Here is a 21301-nt window from a genome sequence, read left to right on the forward strand (position 1 = left end):
AGTGTGTGTAATGGTGTGTAAGTGTGTGTAAAAGTGTGTAAGTGAGCGTAAGAACAGTAATTATGTGTAAGTCTGTTTGTAAGTGGCTGTAAGTGTGTGTAAGTGTATGCTAATATGTGTGTATGTGTATGTACGTTTCTAGGGGTGTGTAAGTATGTGTAAGTGTTTAAAGTGTTTGTAAGTGTGTGTAAGTGTGTGTGTAAGTGTGTGTAAGTGTGTGTAAGTGTGTATAAGTGTGTGTAGGTGTGTGTAAGGGTGTTTAAGTGTGTCTAAAAGTGTGTAAGTGTGTGTGTGAGTATGTGTAAGTGTGTGTAATTGTGAGTGTGTGTGTGTATAAGTGTGTATAAGTGTGCGTAATTGTGTGTAAGTGTGTATAAGTGTGTCTGTGAAATTGTGTGTAAGTGTGTGTAAGTGTGTTTAAGTGTCTGTAAGTGTGTATAATGGTGCGTAAATGTGTGTAAGTATGTGTAAATGAATTTAAATGTGTGTAAGTGTGTGTAAGTGTGTGTATGTGTGTGTAAGTGTGTGTAAGTGTGTGTGTAAGTGTGTGTAAGTGTGTGTAAGTGTGTGTAAGTTTTTGTAAGTGTCTGTAAGTGTGTGTAAGTGTGTATAAGTGTGCGTAAACTCTAGTAAGTGTGTGTAAGGGAGTTTGTAAGTGTAACTACTATACCTGCACTTTGACGGACATTTTGGTCCCGCTTTTTCATGCGGTCAGCGGTAGATGGTTGGGTTTGAATTTTTAATTTCTGTATAAATTATCAGAATAGTTAATTTATTCATAATTTTTTTTTGGCGCGCAAAAAGAATATTTTTCTCTTTTCGTTTTATCGGTCTTGAAAAAAATATAGGTTTGATGTTTTTTTCCTCCCTTTACCAAGACACTGCAGAATAAAGGAGACAATGAAATATTTTGAAAGAGTTTTATTTAGAAGACGTTTTCATTTCTTAGGGCTATAATACAAGTTACGTTTATCAGTGAAGAGTACACAGGTTTAATTTGAGAATGCTTTATTTGATTTTTTTTTTTAAGAAAAAAAAGTAGGAGGGAACGAGACTAGAGTTTCTTAGTCAAAGTTTTAAAAGTTTGTACAGTCTTTGCATTCTTGGATGAACTGCAATTTGCAAGACGGTGATGTTTTTTCGGTACACTTCTTGTGGAGCAAGAGCGCTTTATGTATATCTTTTTCATGGCTATCGAAGGTTTCCTTCGTATCGAGGATCTTGAAATGATACCTCGGAAACATGGAAAAATTGCTGGAAGGGAGTTTTACTACGGTACATCCTCCATCAACTTCAGGGATGTAACAGCATCTAGCCTTTGAATATTGGAAGAGCTGGTTCCATGGTACGACGTTGGGAGGAGCTTCTCTCGCTATAGGATTCACGATTTGGCACGCCAAGTCGTCAGTTAGATCGATGAAGTAAACTTTCTTGTCTGGAATAGGAAACGCGCGGGTCTTTACTTGTTCTAGTTGGCGCATCAGTTCCACCATTCTTGCACTGTTGTTTTGATGATAAAGCTCTTCGAGATATCTCGCCATCTCAGATTTTATTCTCGCGAATACGCCAGGTTCTTTTAGCTGACGGGGGTGCTCATGCTTCATGAAGTAGTAAAAGGCTCGTAAGAGTGTTGAGGAAGCAAGTTCGCTACGCATGCAAATCCACGCTTTTTGAAAATTTTCCCTCCAGAAAGCTTCATCTGGTTTCCAATTCAAGAGTTCGTCAAGATATGGTCTTCGTCCTTGGGATTTTTCGATATCTTCCAATCTTACTTTGTTACCAAAGTGCTTGCAAGAGTTATAAAATGAAAAGCGAAAGAATGCTTTTGCTTCCTTCATGATCTTGCACTCTTCACTTGGAAGTTTTAACTGGAACTTGAAGGTTTCTATGATCTTCTTGAGATTATTCATTGTCTTCCTATCTGTTTTGCGTTTGGTGGCTACAGGGTTGAGAACTCGCCCACTTCTCAGCTTCATGGTTCTTTTCTTAAGGTCACGATACGGAGGCTTGTGTAAGAATGATGGAGAGTTGATGGCTATACGTATATATTTTTTGTACGTGTATGACATCAGCATACATTTGTGTCACGTGTACGGTACCAGATCCCTTTTCGCAAATGCATAAGGCATGTTACCTTGCATTATCATTAATCAGTTTAAGCAGACGTTGAAAAAAGAAGTAGCGAAAAACAAGATGGACACTGTTACGATCGTGAAGAAATTTTATACCACTATCGTGGAAGATAATTCACGGATTTGGACCTACGAGTTGGTTGAGACAGGAGAAAGATTTGAAAGTTTTTCACACGACGCCTATACAGCCTTCTATGACCATGTGAGGCAAAGAGAGCTGGATGACATGCTTGCCAACGTTGATCCCTCAGACGTTTTTCACGAAGAGGTCTTGCCTTTGAACCTCAACATTGCTGAGTGCCCCTACGTACCTTAAGATCCTGCCCCAAAGACGGGGAGGAATGAACAAATCGAAGGTATTCTACTGAGAGCTTATGCTGATGTCCTGCAAAGAGACATATGCCACCTTGTGAACAAGAATTGTGAAGCCTGCGAAACTGATGACCCGTCACAAGACCATCACGACTGTTTAATGCTTTCGAGAGAAATCAAGGTGTATCGTTATTTTTTTGAAGCCTTGAAAGATGTCGACGACGACAAGGTGATGAAGATTTTTATGAAAAACATTGAAACTTTAAACCCTCCGCTTAATGCGCTAGAGCTTTTGAAATATCAGTGTAAAGATAGCAGGGAAGATATCGTATCTAGCAGGTTGAAGACATTCTCATAGACGATCTTAGAGAATATTCAGAATGAATGTTTGATATTGTACGATGAGGAAAATAAAGATATAAAGTCTTGTAAATTCTTGTGTTCTTTTTATTTCGTTACTGCTTTGAACCATGACAGACATTCGAATTAAGACCCCCTCTAGTATCATGATCTCAGGTCCTTCTCAATGTGGAAAAACCGTCTTAACTTTGAAATTGTTGAAGAATTTAGATGAAAGTTTTGTAGGCGAAATATCCAAAATAATATATTGTTACGGAGCTTATCAACCTAGTTTTGCGAAATTTAGGGAGCAAGTACCTGGTATTGTGTTCGTGGAAGGATTTCCTGAGAATGTGCTTGATCTGTTTGAAAACCAATCGGGTATTTTGATCGTGGACGACCTGATGGCTTCATGTTCTAATGATCAGCGTATGGCTGATCTTATGACGAAACATTCTCACCACAGAAACATCACCGTGATTTACATTCTGCAGAATCTGTTTCCACCCGGCAAGTTTTCTCGCACTATTTCCCTCAACTGCCATTACATTTTTGCTTTTAAGAATTGTCGTGACTCTTTGGGTATTTCTAACTTGATTCAGCAGGCATTTCATGGGAAGCAGGATCGTCTTTATGCATTAGAAAGTTTCCAAGATGCAACCGATAAGCTGTATGGATATTTGTTATTTGACATGCATCCAACCACGCCCGGTAGCTTTAGGCTTCGCACTAATATTTTCCCCAACGAACGGCACGTATCCTACGTAAGGCGAACTTAAAAAAGGTGAACATATTACCATTGTCTCATTTCATTTAGAATGTCGGATCGTGTAAGACGTAACCTAGATTTTCTCACGGTTTTAGCAAAGTGTAATAAGAAGCAGCGAAAGGCTTTACTTGAAAGTTGCGATAAGGACTTGTTGTTGACGATTTCTGAAATTGCAATCAACGTATTAAAGGGAAGTGTAAAACTGCCACCAGCTCAGAAGGCGAAATTGGGGAGATTTAGGAAACAGCTCAGAACGCTCGCAGATCGTCAAGTTTCACTGAAGCATAAGAAGCGCTACATGGTACAGACTGGAGGATCATTGTTGTTGTCACTTTTACCCCCGGTCATTTCAGTTCTAAAGGAGTTGTTTTTTCGAAAGAAATGAAGTACTCTAAACGAATGGTTTTAGTACCTGAAGAATTCATGGACATGTTGGAACGCAAAGAGAACATTCAGACTGCACCCATGACAAAATCCTTGATTCGATTAGACAAAGAAATGGATGGTATACTAGAAGATGGAAAAAAGACCACAGGCGATAAAATAGCTCAATATCATCAAGACCTTCAACGGTTTCTTGACATACAAGAGAAAAAAAAGCAGTTTATTCCTACTGTTAAGATTCACCAAGAGAACACGTCTAGAACCACCCCTCAAGAAGATGAAGCAAGCAAGGACGAATCCCATCAACCAGGAGTTGTAGGAGAAAGACATTTATCAGACAACGAAATATTGGAATCTGTTCCAAAGAACTCCCGCACCTTAGCCCGATCAATGATCAACCGTTTGAAAGCTAATAGAGAACACATATCTTGGAACGAAAAAGGCGAAATTTCTATTAATGACCATCCCATACCCGGTTAAAATATCATTGACTTGGTGAACGATCAGCTGAGGTCTAGGAAAGATTTTGATCCCAAGGGTTGGGAACTGTTTACACAATCGTTGGACAAGATAAATATGCCTAAGTATCTGATGCGAAACGAGAGACGTCGAAGCCATATTGCTCAGCTTCAGGGAAAACAAACTCCAGTTTCAGCTACGACCAATGATGGTTATCAATTTCCACCCACTCCACCATCTACGCCAAGGGGGATCAAGAGTCCAGTTTTCAGACAACGCAAGACCAAGCGCTTTTCCGATAATTGGATTACGTATTAGGAGATAAATATTTGTATGCGAGTGAAATGATTGAATAAACACGTTACACAATGATACGTCTATCGTTTTTTATTGATTCTATTTTGCATACGAGTCAACTCTAACTGATGTGTTGTTTGTTTGAATCTTGCTCCTAAGGAACTAAGATACCTACGAGTAAATTCACTTACACGATGATCGTTAATCGACGTGTTTTTACTAAACGAGGTAACAATCATAGATAATGATTTTCCACGATTTCTGTTCATGATAAAATAAAGACAAAATTGTCCACATGTACTTGAATTAAGACTTTGTAAAGAACGATGATTATATTTCCAACTTTTGGAATGTTTATCTAGAAAAGTTTCAAAATTTTCACGATAAAAGTCTGGTGGATTTCCGTAGGAATCGAAAAATTCTCCCCTTTCTTTAGATGGAAAGTACATTGCCAACCAGTGTGATCCTTTTTCTTCTTGAGGGTCAGTATTGACGATAAGTCCACAGGGAAAGTGTTCAATGGTGATAGGTAGTGTGTCAGAGGCATACACTCCACAAAACTTATTGCGACTTTTGGGATCTTTTTCCATGACTTGTGTTAACTGTGAAGAGTTCATGATGTGTGATCGTACAGGACGTTTCGCTCTCGATCGATCTCGACAATGTTATCGAATTCCCCAATGCAAAACAAATTTATGGCTTCTGCCAAAGCCTGACTGAAGATGATCTCTAGTGAGAGATTGCCTCTTTGTCTGAGGCCTAAGTATTCAGACACATCACATCCATCAGGTCGTAGATCGAATACGAAGAATCCGTATCCTTTGTGGTAATCACGACGGGTGATGTGGTTCCCTGCATCATCATGGTACTTCCCCGTCCCTGTGAACAACGTCTGGAAACTTTCTAGGTACTTTTTGTCACTCCCTGTCAAATTCAATTTGAGCGGTTTAGATGGAGTTTGTTCACCATCAACATACACGCCAATGGACGATATGGAAAAAAAATCCATGTTGAAGGGATTTGTTGTGTAACTTCCGTTAGTAGCGGCAGACTTGTTCATGAATACAATGAGTCGCTTGGGGATTTGTCCGTTAAACACATTATCTTTCACGAGGGAGGGTGTTGTTCCTGGTACGGTAAAGGACTTGCACATGGTTCTTGGGACGCCGTAAACAGCAGGAGCTTTACTCAAAGCTGATTCGTGAGCCATGATTACATGGTTAGCAATCTTGACTTTTCTGACCTTGAGTTTGATGGAAGTAAAACTTATCTTATATTCTTTTCCTGCTTCTGCAGACATCAGGAAATACTCAGGTTCATTTGGAACGAGTTTGATCTTCAGGTCTACGTAGCTCAAGAGATACTTTTGAATCATGAACACGTCACAGTACAGAGGTCCAATCAACTCAAACTCGGTGGACTCCTTGACGAGCGCATTTCGACTTTTGAAACCTGCATTTTTTCCTGTAGCGCCAACCCTAGCATCTTCGAATGCACCAGATGTATCCCCATACCACATGGCAGCTTGTAGTTGAGACTTTTTAGCACCCATTCCAAAGTTTAGGAGGGTCTTACTATAGCTTTCGGGACTGTAAGTGTTGGTTGAACTTGATACCAGTGTCGAACCAAAATAGACATCTACCTGCCGCCAAAGACTGTGCAGAAGGTTGTTCACGGGTCCTATTTTTTCGTCCGCATCAAGATCAGTACCATCTTTATGTTTGATGCGAGCCGACACGTAGAGTTGAGTGTAGGGGAGATGAACATAGTCTTCAGTACCAGGGATGTTAAATTCAACAGGTGAAGAACTACTAAGGGTTGAAATGGGTTGATATTCGATATCTGTCTTTTTCACTACACTATTTTGAGTTGGACTGACAGAAAATAAATCGAGTTCCTCCACCATGCATTCTTGTGAGCGAGGATGAATCAAGGCCATGTTGTGGTGACTTATCCAAAGATATCTTGAAATGTTCTCGGCTTAGTAGTTTTCGAAGTTGTGAGACTCTTTGACTTGTTCTTGCGTTTTATGCGTTTCGGCTTGGCTTTCGTTTGTTTCCGCTTTTTCGGTGGGACTCGACTCCTTTCTTGATGACCTCGCTTCCGCTTTTTACCGGTACCAGTTTGGCCACTAATTGCATTTTTTACTTGTGTTGTGACGTCACGTTTCAATTCCATTCCCGATTCTTTCAATCGATTTCGGAGAGAGTCTTGAAAGCGCTGACCCGTAGCTGTATCCGCTAGGACATTGGCACCAGTTTTTAGCGCAACCTTTCCAGCCTGTTTGGATGCGCTTGCTAAGAAAGGTAAAGCTTTTCGTAACAGGCTTCCGAAAAAATTTCCAATACCTCCACCTCGTTGACCATAACCTCGTTGAAAAAGCTTTCCCGCGAAAAAGGATTCACCATGCCCTTTCTGTTGAGCTTGGTTCAAATAGTAATTTTTGTAGAGTTCAGGGGGTGAAATGTGTTTCCGATTCATTTTCTTCTTTTTATACAAGGTATGATAGTTGCCTTTTCCTAAAATGCAAGTTCACGACTACGCGTCCTCTCTGAAACTGAATCTTGCGTCCTGATCCATCTCTTATATCGATCTTGATGTCTTGGAATTCTTTAGTTCCAACCGGGTAGTAAGTTGGAACATCGAAGGATTTGTAAATGGTGTCTCCATACTTTCCTTCTACAGGAAGGACTTTGAGCAACCTTGCTTTCGTATCTCCCACGATTTGATAACTCACGATATCAGAATAGACGTACAAACACTGCATGCCTCCGCTGAGATCTCCAACAAAATCACCGTATTGAGATTGAGAGATTAATTTTTCTTCATTCCCAAAACCCAGGATTTGGGATAAATTGCTTGATAACATCAACTTATATCTGTTTTTAATGGTCACGAATACTTTTTCTGACCGAGGTTCAAATTTCAAGTGAATATTATCGTTTACATCTGCTTGTAATTGATTGTTGATATGATCAATTAGGCTAGTTATTGTTTTATAATATCCCTTGGAAAGAATTACGGTGTCTGCTAACCCTGTTGGTAATTGGTAATATAAACGCTCCGAACTTTCTGTAATGTTGTAGAACGTTCTTGGCCAAATGATACTTTGTAAACCAACTTCATAATCACCTTCCAAGATGATAGGTTCTGGAAGATGAACGGTATAGCTAGTCAAAGTATTGTCGCCATAGAGATCAAGGGAAGCGTTAGAGGGTAAGAGCAGGAAAAACTGAGGTTCCTTCATGTTAGCGATGTAAAGAAAAATGACAACAAGTTTGAAACACAAATAATTTTATTGATCTTTTACAAGTTGAAGTTCATTACCATACACAGTACCTTCGATTTCTTCCCCGTTTAAATCTTTGATTTTGTAAACGGGGGTTTTTCTAGCGATACGATTTGAAATGACAAAGATTTCTTTTGTAAATGTGGTAGTGTACCCTTTTTCAAAGGTTCCTTTCAGTTTAGAAAGCCGAACCTTATCTCCGACATGAAACTTAAACTTAATTGGACCATCAATGAGATCCTTATCATAGAGAATGTGCCAGATGTGATCTTCGTTCTCTTGAGAGACCAGACTGGGCTTAGCCTTAATGGAAGTGTGATAAGTGTTGTTGTAGCTATGAAAAATGTCCTGCAAGACATCAGTGTACTTTAAAGTATTCTTATGAGTAAAATACTTGTACAAGTTTGCTTTCACAGTTTCAATCACGCGCTCCGCGATAGCACTTTTCGTCTCGTTAGCGGTAGTAAAAAAGTGAATGTCATTTTTTCCTAAGAAGTTCTGAAAGCGTTTGTTTAAGAATTCTTTTCCATGGTCAGTCTGTAGTTTTTCTGGCTTCCTTCCTTTCTTGAATATTTTTTCAAACCCTTGAATGATACATTCGCCTGTCTTCGCCTTCAGAGGTTCCCCCCATGCAAATTTCGATAGGACATCAATGGCAACTAATATGTATCTGTTCCCACCATTATATTTTTTAATTTTCTGAATATCAATAAGGTCAGCTTGCCACTGTTCATCGACTCGCCCCACAATGATTCGATTCCTTTTGAATTTTTTACGTGTTCTTCGGTGCAAGGTGTACGTTTCCTGGGAAGTAAGCCAATCATACACTTGTTTCCTCGATATTTTGTCTCCGCTTTTTTCTCTGACAGCACGATAAAAATTTTCGGGCGCAGTGAAACTTGCTGGTTGTTTTGGATCGTAGTACAGTTTCTCTAGATATTTTTGAATCCTGTTTTTCGCCATCCACAGAACTTATAATAATCGTACTTGAACAGCATCCAAGTACGCATCTGATTTGCTTCAGAAAGTGCCTTATTTTAAAGGATGGGAGCGATGAAAGGCACCCCATTCTCTCGATTTCTTGGTAAGAATAAGTCGGTTTGCAATAAATCTTAGCCTTTATTGTATTGATGTTGCTATGGAGACTGTCGTAATTAGTTATGATGTTTACGAAGCGAAAACGCACCAACATGTTTGTCGTCTGCTGAGCAAAGGTTCTTAAAAGAAATGGTTTTCTTATGCTATCGATAATGACCATAGTTTTCAATTCTCATCAACCAGACCTAATTCTATGGATGTTATTTTTCGATCCACAAATATTGAGATTGAATCATTCTACATGGTGCAAGATATTAACCAAGATAAGTATCGTGATTGTTTACATAAAACTCTGTCTCTCTCTCTCTCTCTCTCTCTCTCTGCTGCGCATGTACTCACTCTGGACGGACGTGTATTAGTGAGCTCCAAGAAAATTTCAAATTTTATCAAATCTTACAAACGATTTCCTTCCAAATATCCTTGAAACTAATGATGGAAAGTCGTAAGCCACTACTGGACTTATCAGACGACCAACAACTTAAATGGAAAGGAAATTTCGAAGATTTGAAGACACTAATCCGGCTTGTCCTTGATGCTCCTGACGAAGACGCCGGTGAAGTAAGTGAAGATAAACTCCACAAAGCTTTTACTTATAAGATTCAAGACGCATCGGTACGTTTCTATACCACAACGGGAAATCTTAAACTTTATGGGTCGAATTATGAAAAACTCAGAGAAGCTCTCCTAGAGTTTTTTCTTGACGAAGACATAGTACAAGTGCCTATTTATCAACCAACCACTCCAACGTTACTGTTAAGTGATGAGTCCACTATTAACCCACTGACCCAAAAAGTAGAAGATTTAATTGCAGAAGTCAGCCTGATAAAAAGACAAGTCTTTAAAGAAATTGAAGTAAACGAAGAAATCGAAAAGTTGAAACAAGAAATTATTATTCATAAAGAGACTATCAAACATTTACAAAACGAACGCGAAAATCTCTTGGCAACAATTGGCATCATTACCCACAACAATAACCTAATGCCTTCATTTCCTCTTGGGACCCACCCTTTTCAAAACCCTTTCTTTGGGCCTAACATGACAGAAAGGACTATGCAGATGCATGAAACTGAAGAACGGATAGAACCTCTAACTACAAGCAACAACAGTTCAGTGAAAGGGAAAAAGAGGCAAAAAAAGAGAAAGAAGCAGAGTTCACAAACCATAGATAAATCTAGTGAAGCCCCAGCGACCTGCCCTGATGAAAGTGAGACAACACAGCCGGATAAGTCCCACAAAGAGAATCGGAAGACAACAATTATCGTTGGTGACTCAATTATTGGTAAACTAGAAGGATGGAGAATGTCTAATAAGGACAATCTCGTGGTTATTCGTTCCTTTCCCGGTGCAACTGCTGATGACTTGAAAGATTATATAAAACCAATTATCAAGAGAAAACCTAATAGCTTAATATTGCATACGGGAACCAACAACCTTAAAAGTGATACTCCAAGTACCGTAACAGATAAGATTGTTGAAGTATGTGAAAGCATTGAGAATGCCCTTCCAGAGTGTAAAATAGCAATTTCAGAAATTACCGCTCGACAAGACTCCAGTATGCTTGAAACTGCCAGAATAGATGTTAACAAGCGGCTTGGATCCTTCTGTTCAAACCGAGGATGGACTCTTATAAAGCACAAAATCACAACCAAAGAATTGAATGACAAGGGACTCCACCTCAACCGAGCCGGCATAGGAGCCATCGCCAAAGACTTCAATAGTCATATTAAATCTAATTTTACTTGATCCTTAGGTAGAGTACCAATAGAGGAAAGCTTTTCAAATCAATCCAACGTATCAATTTCTGGCCATAACATACCAAAGGTAAGAGGTTTTAAAATGGCCTCGTTGAATATTGCTAGCTTACTCGCACACATTGATGAACTGAGAATATGGGTCGCAAATCAGAGCCTTGATCTTCTTGCTATAAATGAATCCAGGCTTGACCCTACTATCCCAAGTTCTCTAGTAGGTATTGAAGGCTATGAATTGTATAGGTTTGACAGAAATCGTCAAGGTGGGGGTGTTAGTTTGTATTTAAAATCAAGTATAAACGGCAAAAGCCGTCCGGATCTATCTGATAACAACATTGAATCACTATGTATTGAGATAACGAAACCACACAGTAGACCATTTATCGTATTAGCTTGCTATAGACCACCAAATTATGACGTTTTAGCTTTCTGTAACATTCTCGAAAATATTTTGACAAAAATAGACTCTGAATTCAAAGAGCTGTATGTCTTGGGGGATTTGAACTGTGATTTAATCAATAGTAATACAAGTACACAGGCTCGTCAACTAAGACATACTTCTGAGTTATTTCAGTTACATCAACTAATTACTGAACCAACAAGAATCACCCAAAGAAGCAAAACATTGATTGATATCATTCTTACAAACACTCCAAACAGGGTTGCCCAGAGCGGTGTTATACACCTCTCTTTGAGTGACCACAGCCTGGTGTATGCTATACGCAAGATAGCTATACCAACAAATCATAAGCACAAAATAATAACATTTAGAACTTTCAAAAATTTTGATGCAAACAATTTTCGTAGGGACTTGGCGTCACTCCCTTGGGATAGCCTGAATGATTTAAAGGACCCAAATAATATGTGGTTAAAATGGAAAGAATTGTTTCTATCTATTATTGAATTGCACGCACCGTTAAAGCGGAGGCGCATAAGAAATAGAAGGACGCCTTGGTTGACAATTGAAATACGAAAATTGATGCTCGAACGTGACAAACTAAAACAATTAGCAATGAAGACAAACCAAAATAATGACTGGGAAAAATACAAAGCAAGTAAAAACCGAGTAAACAATGAAATCAAAAAAGCTAAGAAGAAATACTATGAAACTCACTTTTCACAAATCTCGAGAAATTCGAGCGAAGTTTGGAAAACAATAAATGAAGTCTTATCTCGAAAAAGTAAAGACAAAACTCGTATAACCTCCTTAAAGAGCGGGGAAAACGCTATTTGTGATTTTCAAGAAATCTCTGAGCTTTTTAACGCTCATTTTTCTGAAATAGGGACAAAGCTAGCCGGTACAATCCCGGAAGGACCACTAAGCTTTAACTATTACCTAAATAAAGCAAACTCGACCTTTAAATTACAACACACGACTTCTGATGAATTATCTAAGATCTTAAACTCTATATCAAGTAATAAGGCAACGGGCTTAGACGGCATATCTGTGCGCTTGATAAAGGAAGGTGCTCCAATTATTATTAATCCCTTAGTTAAGATTTTCAATCAATCTATAGACAGTGGTATTTTTCCAAATGACCTTAAACTCGCCAAGGTAACTCCTATTCATAAAGCAAATGATAGAGATGATTTAAACAATTATCGCCCTATCTCAGTACTTCCTGCCATTGCTAAACTTTTCGAAAGAATTGTCTTCAACCAGTTATATACTTATCTTAGTTCAAATAACCTGCTCTCTGAAAAACAATCAGGTTTTAGACCACAGCACTCAACGACTACTGCTCTGCTGGAACTTACAACTGAATGGCTTACAAATATAGATGAAGGGAAGATTAACTGTATCACCTTCCTTGATTTTACGAAAGCGTTTGATACAGTTAATCACTCTATCCTTCTCCATAAATTAGCTAATTACGGCATTGCAGAAAATTCATTGAAGTGGTTTAAATCCTATTTAACTGAGCGAAGACAGAGATGCAACGTGAATAATACATTATCTACTATAAAACAAACCCTTTGTGGAATTCCCCAAGGGTCAATCCTAGGTCCATTATTATTCATATTGTATATTAATTATTTACCAAATAGTGTACATTTTTCAAGTACAAGAATGTACGCGGACGACACAAGCCTCACGGCTTGTAATACTTCCGTAAAATCTTTATCTGAGCAGATCAATTCTGATATTATTAGCATATCCAACTGGTTGATGGCAAATAGATTAAGCCTTAATTCAACAAAGACTGAATATATGTTTATTGGGTCTGACGACAAATTACGTCAAATAAGTTCCAAACCACATGTTTACCTTGAAGGTAAACAAATCGCACGTGTCCAAACAGCCAAAACCCTGGGGGTTGTAATCGACCAACACCTGTCCTGGGCTGACCATGTCGATCATATATGTAAAAAAGTTTCATCAGGCCTGGCTGGCCTTAGACAGGTTCGTGATTACGTCCCCCAGGAGACGGCGATTGCAATATATAATTCGCTGATAACTCCTTGGTTTGACTACTGCGATGTGGTTTGGGATAATTTACCAAAAACATCAGCTGACAGACTCCAAAAAATGCAAAATCGCGCAGGCCGAATTATAACTAAGAGTAATTATGAAACTAGGTCGCGCGACATTTTAATGTCTCTAGGATGGGAAAATCTTCAAAACAGGCGGAAGAAACATAAAGCCACAATAATGTACAAGACTTTGAATGCTCTTGCACCTCAAAGTTTAAGAGACCGCTTTGAGTATCAAACTACAAAATATAATTTGCGGAAGGGAGAAAAGTGTTTAAAATTATCGAAACCAAACACTGAGTACCTCAAACGTGCGTTCTCCTATGAAGGTGCAAAAGCATGGAACTCTTTGCCTTCAGATATTAAGTCAGCTAGAAGTATAAGGGAATTTAAAAGAAAGCTTTCTTCTGTTGGACTCTCATAAACTTTTTTAGCTGTCTAAATTGTATTCTTATTTAACTCGACATTCTTGTAAAGCAATTTTTATATTGATAGAATTTTTTTTTCGAGTATAAATAAAGTATCACTCACTCACTCACTCACTCACTCTCTCTCTCTCTTTCTCTCTCTAGGAACTCAGCATTACTGTCATTATTATTATTATGTTGTTTCGATTCTTCCTAACAGTTTTCAGCTGCTCTTGTTTTTTTTCTTTTTTCCAGAGAGTAGAAACTTGGTTTTATTTGTGCCTAAACGAAGTTGTTAATGTTACAACTGTAAACAAGTAAGTTTGAAATCTACAATCCATGTCTAGAGTTAACAATCGCTCTTATTTCGACCGATTCCAACATGGCATTGTATGTGAGTTTATTTGTCCCGTTGTTATTAGTGGTTTGTTCAGTGAGTGCGAGTTCCATTTGCTTATATGTACAACAATTCCTCCTTATCGACTGTTCGTCAAGAGGGCTCGGTTTCGTTCCAAGGTTTTACGAAATCGAAGCAAAACGTTACTTGTCATTATCTCTTCGAGGGAACAACATTCGTGTGATAAACGTCACAGGAATACAGCATGATTTACCGTTGATAAGATTCATTGATGTACGGGATAATCCTATACCTTGTACGAAGTCAATATGTCACACATCAGGAGTCAATATTTTGTCCAACTGCGAATGTAAAGCTAAATATTTGACTGAAACTTCCCAAAAGTCATCAGCTATCCAGCCGACAACCCACGTGTACATGAAAGCTGGATCTATTTCTACTCGAAAAACCAAAGGAAAGTCTTTGGCGTCAAGTGAAAATGTGCATCATGTCACAATTAATAGTATTGAGAAAGTTTCACTCGGAAAGCCGTCAGCATCTCCTAATAAGACTGTGACTATGAACAACGTTGGAGAAAGAATAACCCCTACCACTACTATGAATTCGACCATTGTACCCCTAATGACCAAAGGCCTTGATTTGAGCTATGAAATCATCATAATCCCATCAGTAGGCATAATATTAGTCCTTATGCTGTGCTATATCATTGCCCGAAAAATTATTAAGCGACGAAGGAATAGAGGTATCGAGGAAATAGAGCTTGATCCCATTGCTGATCATGACAATGAGGATAACAGCGATGATGAGGTCGCTATATATACCCACAGTGCGCTCGTTAGGAATAGGAGGAATCCTTGATGAGCATTGAATCAGTGACAATTTCATATTTCCTTATCATTCATTCGTGTTTTATTGTTGTAATTAACTTTAAAAATCTTCAAGTAACTATGATTAAGAAAATGGGATTATTTCATAATCAGTGTATTTGAGTTTTGTTGTTAATGTTATCTTTAAAGAATCTTCCAACGATGTATTTCAGTATATTGTTACAAACCGTGATAAACTATACTATACTATGCTTGCCATACTAAAATATATGATAATTATGATACTATCCATACCTTTGAATGAGACACCTTGCTCCAGGTCAACTTAGTTTACATATGTAATCAATATTAAAATAAGTAAATGGATGTCAATAAAGTTCATATTTGGTTTTCTAGTGCTCTGTAGAAGGAAGGACCTTCCTCTAAGTCTTCATCATCGTCATCAAGGAAAGCTATATCTTCATTGGTAAGTTCATTATCACTTTCTTCTGATTCTGATGTAGCCATCAAATCAATTTCACCCTCTTCTTCGCATGCTGCCTCACTTTCGTTGCCATAAGGAAATAGTTCACCAAGAGTATCCTTAGTATTAGGAAGGTAGTGTTCAGAGTATATCTTCAAGTCAGTTGCGTGATGACTTGATTGCAATAATTTGTTTCTTATCTTAACTGGAAGCACAGGAAAATATAAGTTGGATGGAGGCAATATTTTGCATTTTATCAATCCAAAATACTGGCTTAACTCGCCGAAATTTTCTGTAACGAGTCTAGGGTGGCCACACGGATAAGTTTTTACCTTGTTTATATAAGGATAAAGCGAGCAAAAATCGTAGTAATGGATCTTTTCGCCGGGTTTGCACGAGTAGAATAGTTTAGTAGCATTGGTTCGACCTCCGAAAAATGCATCCCTCGGATTTAATGGTCCCGGTATTTCATGAGAATTGATGAAGGTCTTAAATTCCGTTGTCTGACTAAGAACTTTAAAGTCACATTCCCACATGAAATACACATCATATCCAAGCTCTCTAAGCCGTTTTTCTCTTTGAAGCGTACCTTGATAAATTTCTCCGTTTTTCACATTGTTCCTAACGACATTTTGCGACTCACCATCGGTGCATCTATTGCACCCGTGCCAGATACAACCGTAAAATTCGAAAATTTCCTGAGTGTCTGCACAATATCCGTCAACGAAATACGTTTTATTCAATTCTTGGTCGTAAATTTTGTATTCCCCTTTGTTATCAGCATGTTGGATATTTTTGTTGGTTACGTAGCTCACAAACTCTAGCCACTGAATGCTACTTTGAGAGTGAATTTTTTGCAGTCCGCGGTACATGTCTTTGGGTACGATAGCAATCGTATTTGGAGTCAAAAAATTGCTTCGAAACACAGCCATGACAGCTGAAGCAATAGTAATGTACTGGAGTGGATCAACATTTGTTTGTTCGATAAATAACTCACGAAAGCGTAAGCAATTTTCCCTCAAAATCGTAACATCATTCGAACAGTAGTTCCGAATTTCGTTCTGGAAATCAAAAACATAGTTTTCCCTTCTCAGTGATGCATGCCACGCAAGAAATTCGGTTCTTTGCTCCGCATTCATACTATCAGGATCGTAAAACTCTATATCTGGTAAAGGACCGACATACTCCCAATGCTCTTCCCTGTTAAAAAGGTGGGGAAATGTTCCCTTTATGAGGGAAGTGCTTAGACCGAACGCCTTGGGTAAAGCGGCTAGTCTCATTTGAAAGAAGTTCAAAGAGTCAATAACTCGAATACGATAGTCCCGAAGTTGTAATTGCATAATTTTTTGTCCACACCTGATGACACGAATATCAGCGGTAGGCAGTTTTTTGAACAGCCATTGCATAAGAAACAAGCTGTCGAACGCTTTGGCATTGTGAGCAATTGCCGTATAATCCTTATGAGATTCATCAAAAAGAAAAGTGCAAAACTTATCCAATGCGTCGCTTCCTTTAAAAATAGTTTCCTTACCGTCGAAATCCTGGGCAATGCAATAATTAGGCACGTGTTCACCGCTACTTTGGTCTGTTTCAAAGTCGAAAAAGATCAGATTTTCAGACGACGAATGAGGCTTTTCGCTTTGGACATAGCAAAGGTGATTAGGTTCCACTACATCTTTGCAGATCCAACAGCGTTTTTCTCCACAAACGTGCTGCGATTTCCGAACTGAATCGACTATCGTACTGCAACTCGTACAGCGATATGTCCTTTCGCACTTAGATTTGTATTTCCTACCGCTCTTAGTTTGGTCTTTTTTATGATGTGCAAAACAAGAATCAGATCGACAAAACTTATGACAATCCGGACACTCATTAAATTGACCTTCCTTTATGCAATTCTTACGGCAACACACCTTACACACATGATTACAGGGATGGGCTGTGTAATCGTTATAATATTTCTTACATTTCTTACAGTGAAAACGCTTTCCGAATACAGCCGGCACCATTTTTGGATTGATAACATCGAAATGCCCCTCGTGGTGATATAGGATCACTTTGTTCTCTCTTTGCGGACCTTCATAAATGATGCTATTATTCGAATCAAAGCTGTAGACAATAATCTGGCATAATGGCATAGCGTCTTGAAACTTATCGATGTCGGATAAATCGCATTTGCCTAAATTCACTCCGGCTTTCCTGTGCAATTCTAATGCCAGCCTCTTTTGAACCGGTCTACCTTTCTTAAGTTGTTCAATTCTTGGGCCCTTCAAAGCAATCTCCCTCCCGGTGACCAACGCCCTTGCACAACAAAGATCATCCGACAAATTCTTGATCTTAATAATACACCGTTTTACTTTGGTATGCTGCGAGTAATTTAGAACTTTGTAATATCCGCTACCTACAGGAGATTTAACGGCAACAACGTCAACGCCAAATGACGAATCTAGTGAAATTTCTTCATCGCTTTGGAGAACTTTGGAAATCTCCGAGAGTATTAATGCCGGCGATTGTTCATTCAGAGTAACGAGTCGTGTGCTAAGCGGTTTTTTGAAATGATTTGATGTTACAAGAACACGCATCTTATCCCTGTTAGGGTTATCTAAATTACATTCTCGTGAAACGTCAGCTATTACATCTGAAAATAAGTTTTCTAAACTATCCATGACATCTCGCATACGTATGTTCGTTCCTTCCTGAAGACTCACCTTCGCTCTATATGCACAACTGTTGAAATTTCTTAACATAGTGTTCAGAAATCGTTTCTAACGTATAAGGGTAACGTGGAGAGTCAGGTTCTCTTGGTGGTGGTTCAAGTTCAATGTTATCATTGCCAGGGAGCTCGTGATCGGTCTCGGGTTCATGACTTTTGAATTTCGCAATAGCCTTTTGCAAAAGTTTCGTTGCTTTCTGCTAAAGTCTTTGAACTTTGTCGAGATCTGGAAAGTTCTTTCTCAATTCTCGTCCTGATCTCTTCAACAGTCTCTTTGCTTTTTCGCGATAGTTAGGAATTTTCGCTCCTAATCTCTTTCTCGAAATTATCTTCACTGACTTCTTTTTCTTTGACATTGTTTCTCGCCCATGCAGTGGCAAGACACCTCTAAGTCATAATGATTTCTGTATTCTTAAGCCAATGCCTAAATAATCAACACATTTGTCGAAAGAAATGGTCTCATTGGTGCATGCTAATCATTTACATACGAGGCCGGAACGCGTGCATGGGTTGGGTCAGCAACTAGAACATATGTTGACTCTCGCCTATGCAAGCATAATCCAATTGCCTAATGCGCGGAGGTAAATTTCATGGTTCTCTCCACCATGCTCTTTTATACCAATTTCGAGCAGTTTCTTACCTCGAGAAAAAACCAAATCCTAAAATCGAAAAGTTTCGGTCCTGAAATGAACAATCCCCTTAATCAAAAGTTGAGAAACGAGAATCTTGGTTAAATATTTTTATTTGAAAAAATACAACAGCTTAAGTAACTTCAAAAAAAGCATATTCGTGTCACGTCTTTATAACAACAGTGTTCATAGAGTTCAGTCAGGAAAGCTAGAGATAAAAAAGAATGTTCAAACGAATGTTGCTCTTAGTCATCATCTTTGACTACGACTTTTCTTCTTTTGATCTTCGGTGGTGAGTCAGTCATGGTCGACTTGTCGGCAGTGGCAGGCTTCCAGAATTCAATGGTTTTTCTTGATGGTGGGGCGTTCCCCCACTGAAAATATTCGCAGCTCTCATCCAACCTTTCTGAACACTTGAAAAAAGGGCGCCCTGGGTTTTTCTCTCATTTGGAAACGTAAAGGGTTGCTGCTTTACGGTGGCTGCACAAAGGGATACATTCTCGATATCTCCTATCCAACTTCTCTTCGATGGTTTGTAGATATTGGGCAAAGTCACTGGCCTGCGTGAAAAACCCACACTTCGACTCTTTACACTTAATGTACTGAATATCCTTTTGACTTGTGAAAAGTTCGAGGCCTTCGACGTCACTGCAAAAGCACTTATACTTATCTAAAGAAACCATCTTGTTTTCTTTTTTGATCAGGAAACCGTTCAAGAAGAATTATTACTAGCAACTTGTCTGACAAGGTAAAAATGCGACAGGGCGAACAGGAATGCTTTCTCTTATAGTTGTCGTTGCATAATGCATGAGTTCAGATGATGTACATTAGCATAAAAATCAAACAATGGGATTATCTTTCTCTATCCTTTACTTGACAAAGGCGCTGTTTCTCTGCATTTATTTATCTGATGTCATCTAGCCAAACTTTTCGCTCAAAAACCTTTTTTTAATGTGATAAAGGATACCTCTGGTATATGATATAGTATGAATCCGTCAATACAGTACTTTTTCATTTTTCATCATACCTCTGTGGCAACTATACACCTATGCAAGCGGACACTTTTTGTACCTTTGACATAAAAAGATAAGTTTGCCTAAAGATAAAAATTAGCTCTAAACAAAGTTAATCAATTCGAGTTGGTAAAAACTTTGATAAAGTCTATTGACATTCCATATGAATCGTCGAAGCGTGTTTGCCCACCTCCCTGATTTGCCACAGCTCTCGCACACGTACCTTTGCTCAATAAAAAGTAAAAAGGAAAGCGAAAACAAATCGTACTCACTAACACATGCCAATGAGAAATACTGTTTTCCGAGAATCTCAAAACTCAATGTGCAACATCATCCTCGATATTGGACACACCCTCGAGTTCGAGAACAAAAGGTCATATTAGAAAAGATCTAGTCATGTCACAATCAACACAGCAACTTTAAAGCTCATTAGTAGTAACCTGATATATCCTTTTCAAAACTACCAATCGAAAAAACCATTACATTGAGAAAAGTATCATTCCGATTCGCTACCTACAAAGGTTCGTTCACTCTTATTAAAACCTAATACAATGTACAGTGTTGAAGAGTAAAAAGTAAACGACGCTTGTTTCAGTAAACAAAAAGAGAAAACTCAAAATAATTAGAAATTAAAGCATTCCTCCAGAACGGTAAAAAATCGTAGAGTTCATGCATTCTTCTTCACTAATACACTAGGTCTTCCCAAGACGCTAAGGCATGACGAACTTTTTATGAACTATACGGGAAAAAAACAAGAGCCACACCTTTAGACCAAAATGTTCCCAGGGTCTCTTTCTTAACCTTTACTGGGGGTTTAAATAAAATGCTAACAAATTAAAAAACCTTTTGTTCAACATGGATAACTCGAAGCTAAAGCATTCATCTTGTCAAATAGCGCAATATACAATCTCCATCACAACTAGGTGATAATAGGACCATCCTTCCCACATAATTCCGACCAACAGCGAAATCTTCGCTGCAATATTGAACTACATCCTTTGGAAGGAAAAGGGAGAGGAGTAAAAGCATGAAAACGAACGTACAATACTAGTATCTGAATCTTAACTCATAAGGATTGACAATTTAAGACATTGACATATCTGAGCACTGACGCAAGACCCACGCACAACTAGTAATGCTTTATTTGTTACAGATAAGACAGGAGCAACGCCTCGTTAAACTTGTCAATTACGTTTCTTAATTAAGAAATAAAATTAACGTTAATTTTACCTAATGCTAAAAACCGCGATTTCTTTGGTAAAGCAGAAACGTTATCTTAGAAAAAAAAGAGAAAAAAAGAATCAAGGGACTGGAATAATTGGCCTTATTTCAAAAAATGAACTCAAACCACCTCTCTAGCAAAATAAACATGTCATTTTCCCCCGCCCACACGGGCATTAAACTGAATAATACATAGCGCATAGGTATAGGTAATTCTAAGTCTGCACAGATCACGATGGAGTGTAGTACCTGTAGCGCGAAAACTGAAACAACCGCATTCCTACCAAGGTGCGGTCATTTTCAGTGTGAGGAGTGCTTAGTATACGTACTCCAGCAAGGGAAATGCAAAACTTGCAGGTATATAG

At 38.5% G+C, this 21301-nt stretch overlaps 2 protein-coding genes across 2 annotated transcripts; both read right to left on the reverse strand.

Annotated features, from left to right (window-relative positions):
- Positions 1-5042: 5042 nt before the first annotated feature.
- On the reverse strand, positions 5043-6630 carry LOC148912935 (uncharacterized protein F54H12.2-like). Its single transcript, XM_089026894.1, has one exon. It carries the CDS (start codon positions 6596-6598, stop codon positions 5306-5308), a length of 1293 nt encoding a protein of 430 aa, XP_088883020.1. The 5' UTR covers positions 6599-6630; the 3' UTR covers positions 5043-5305.
- An 8645-nt stretch (positions 6631-15275) lies between these two features.
- LOC148912936 (uncharacterized) lies at positions 15276-18107 on the reverse strand. Its single transcript, XM_089026347.1, has one exon. It carries the CDS (start codon positions 18105-18107, stop codon positions 15276-15278), a length of 2832 nt encoding a protein of 943 aa, XP_088882473.1.
- Between the last annotated feature and the right edge of the window lie 3194 nt (positions 18108-21301).

Source organism: Actinia tenebrosa, unplaced genomic scaffold (assembly GCF_029948245.1).
Source record: "Actinia tenebrosa isolate PJP-AT-01 unplaced genomic scaffold, QUT_ActTen_1.0 PGA_scaffold10__47_contigs__length_13832649, whole genome shotgun sequence".
Taxonomy (NCBI): Eukaryota; Metazoa; Cnidaria; class Anthozoa; order Actiniaria; family Actiniidae; genus Actinia; species Actinia tenebrosa.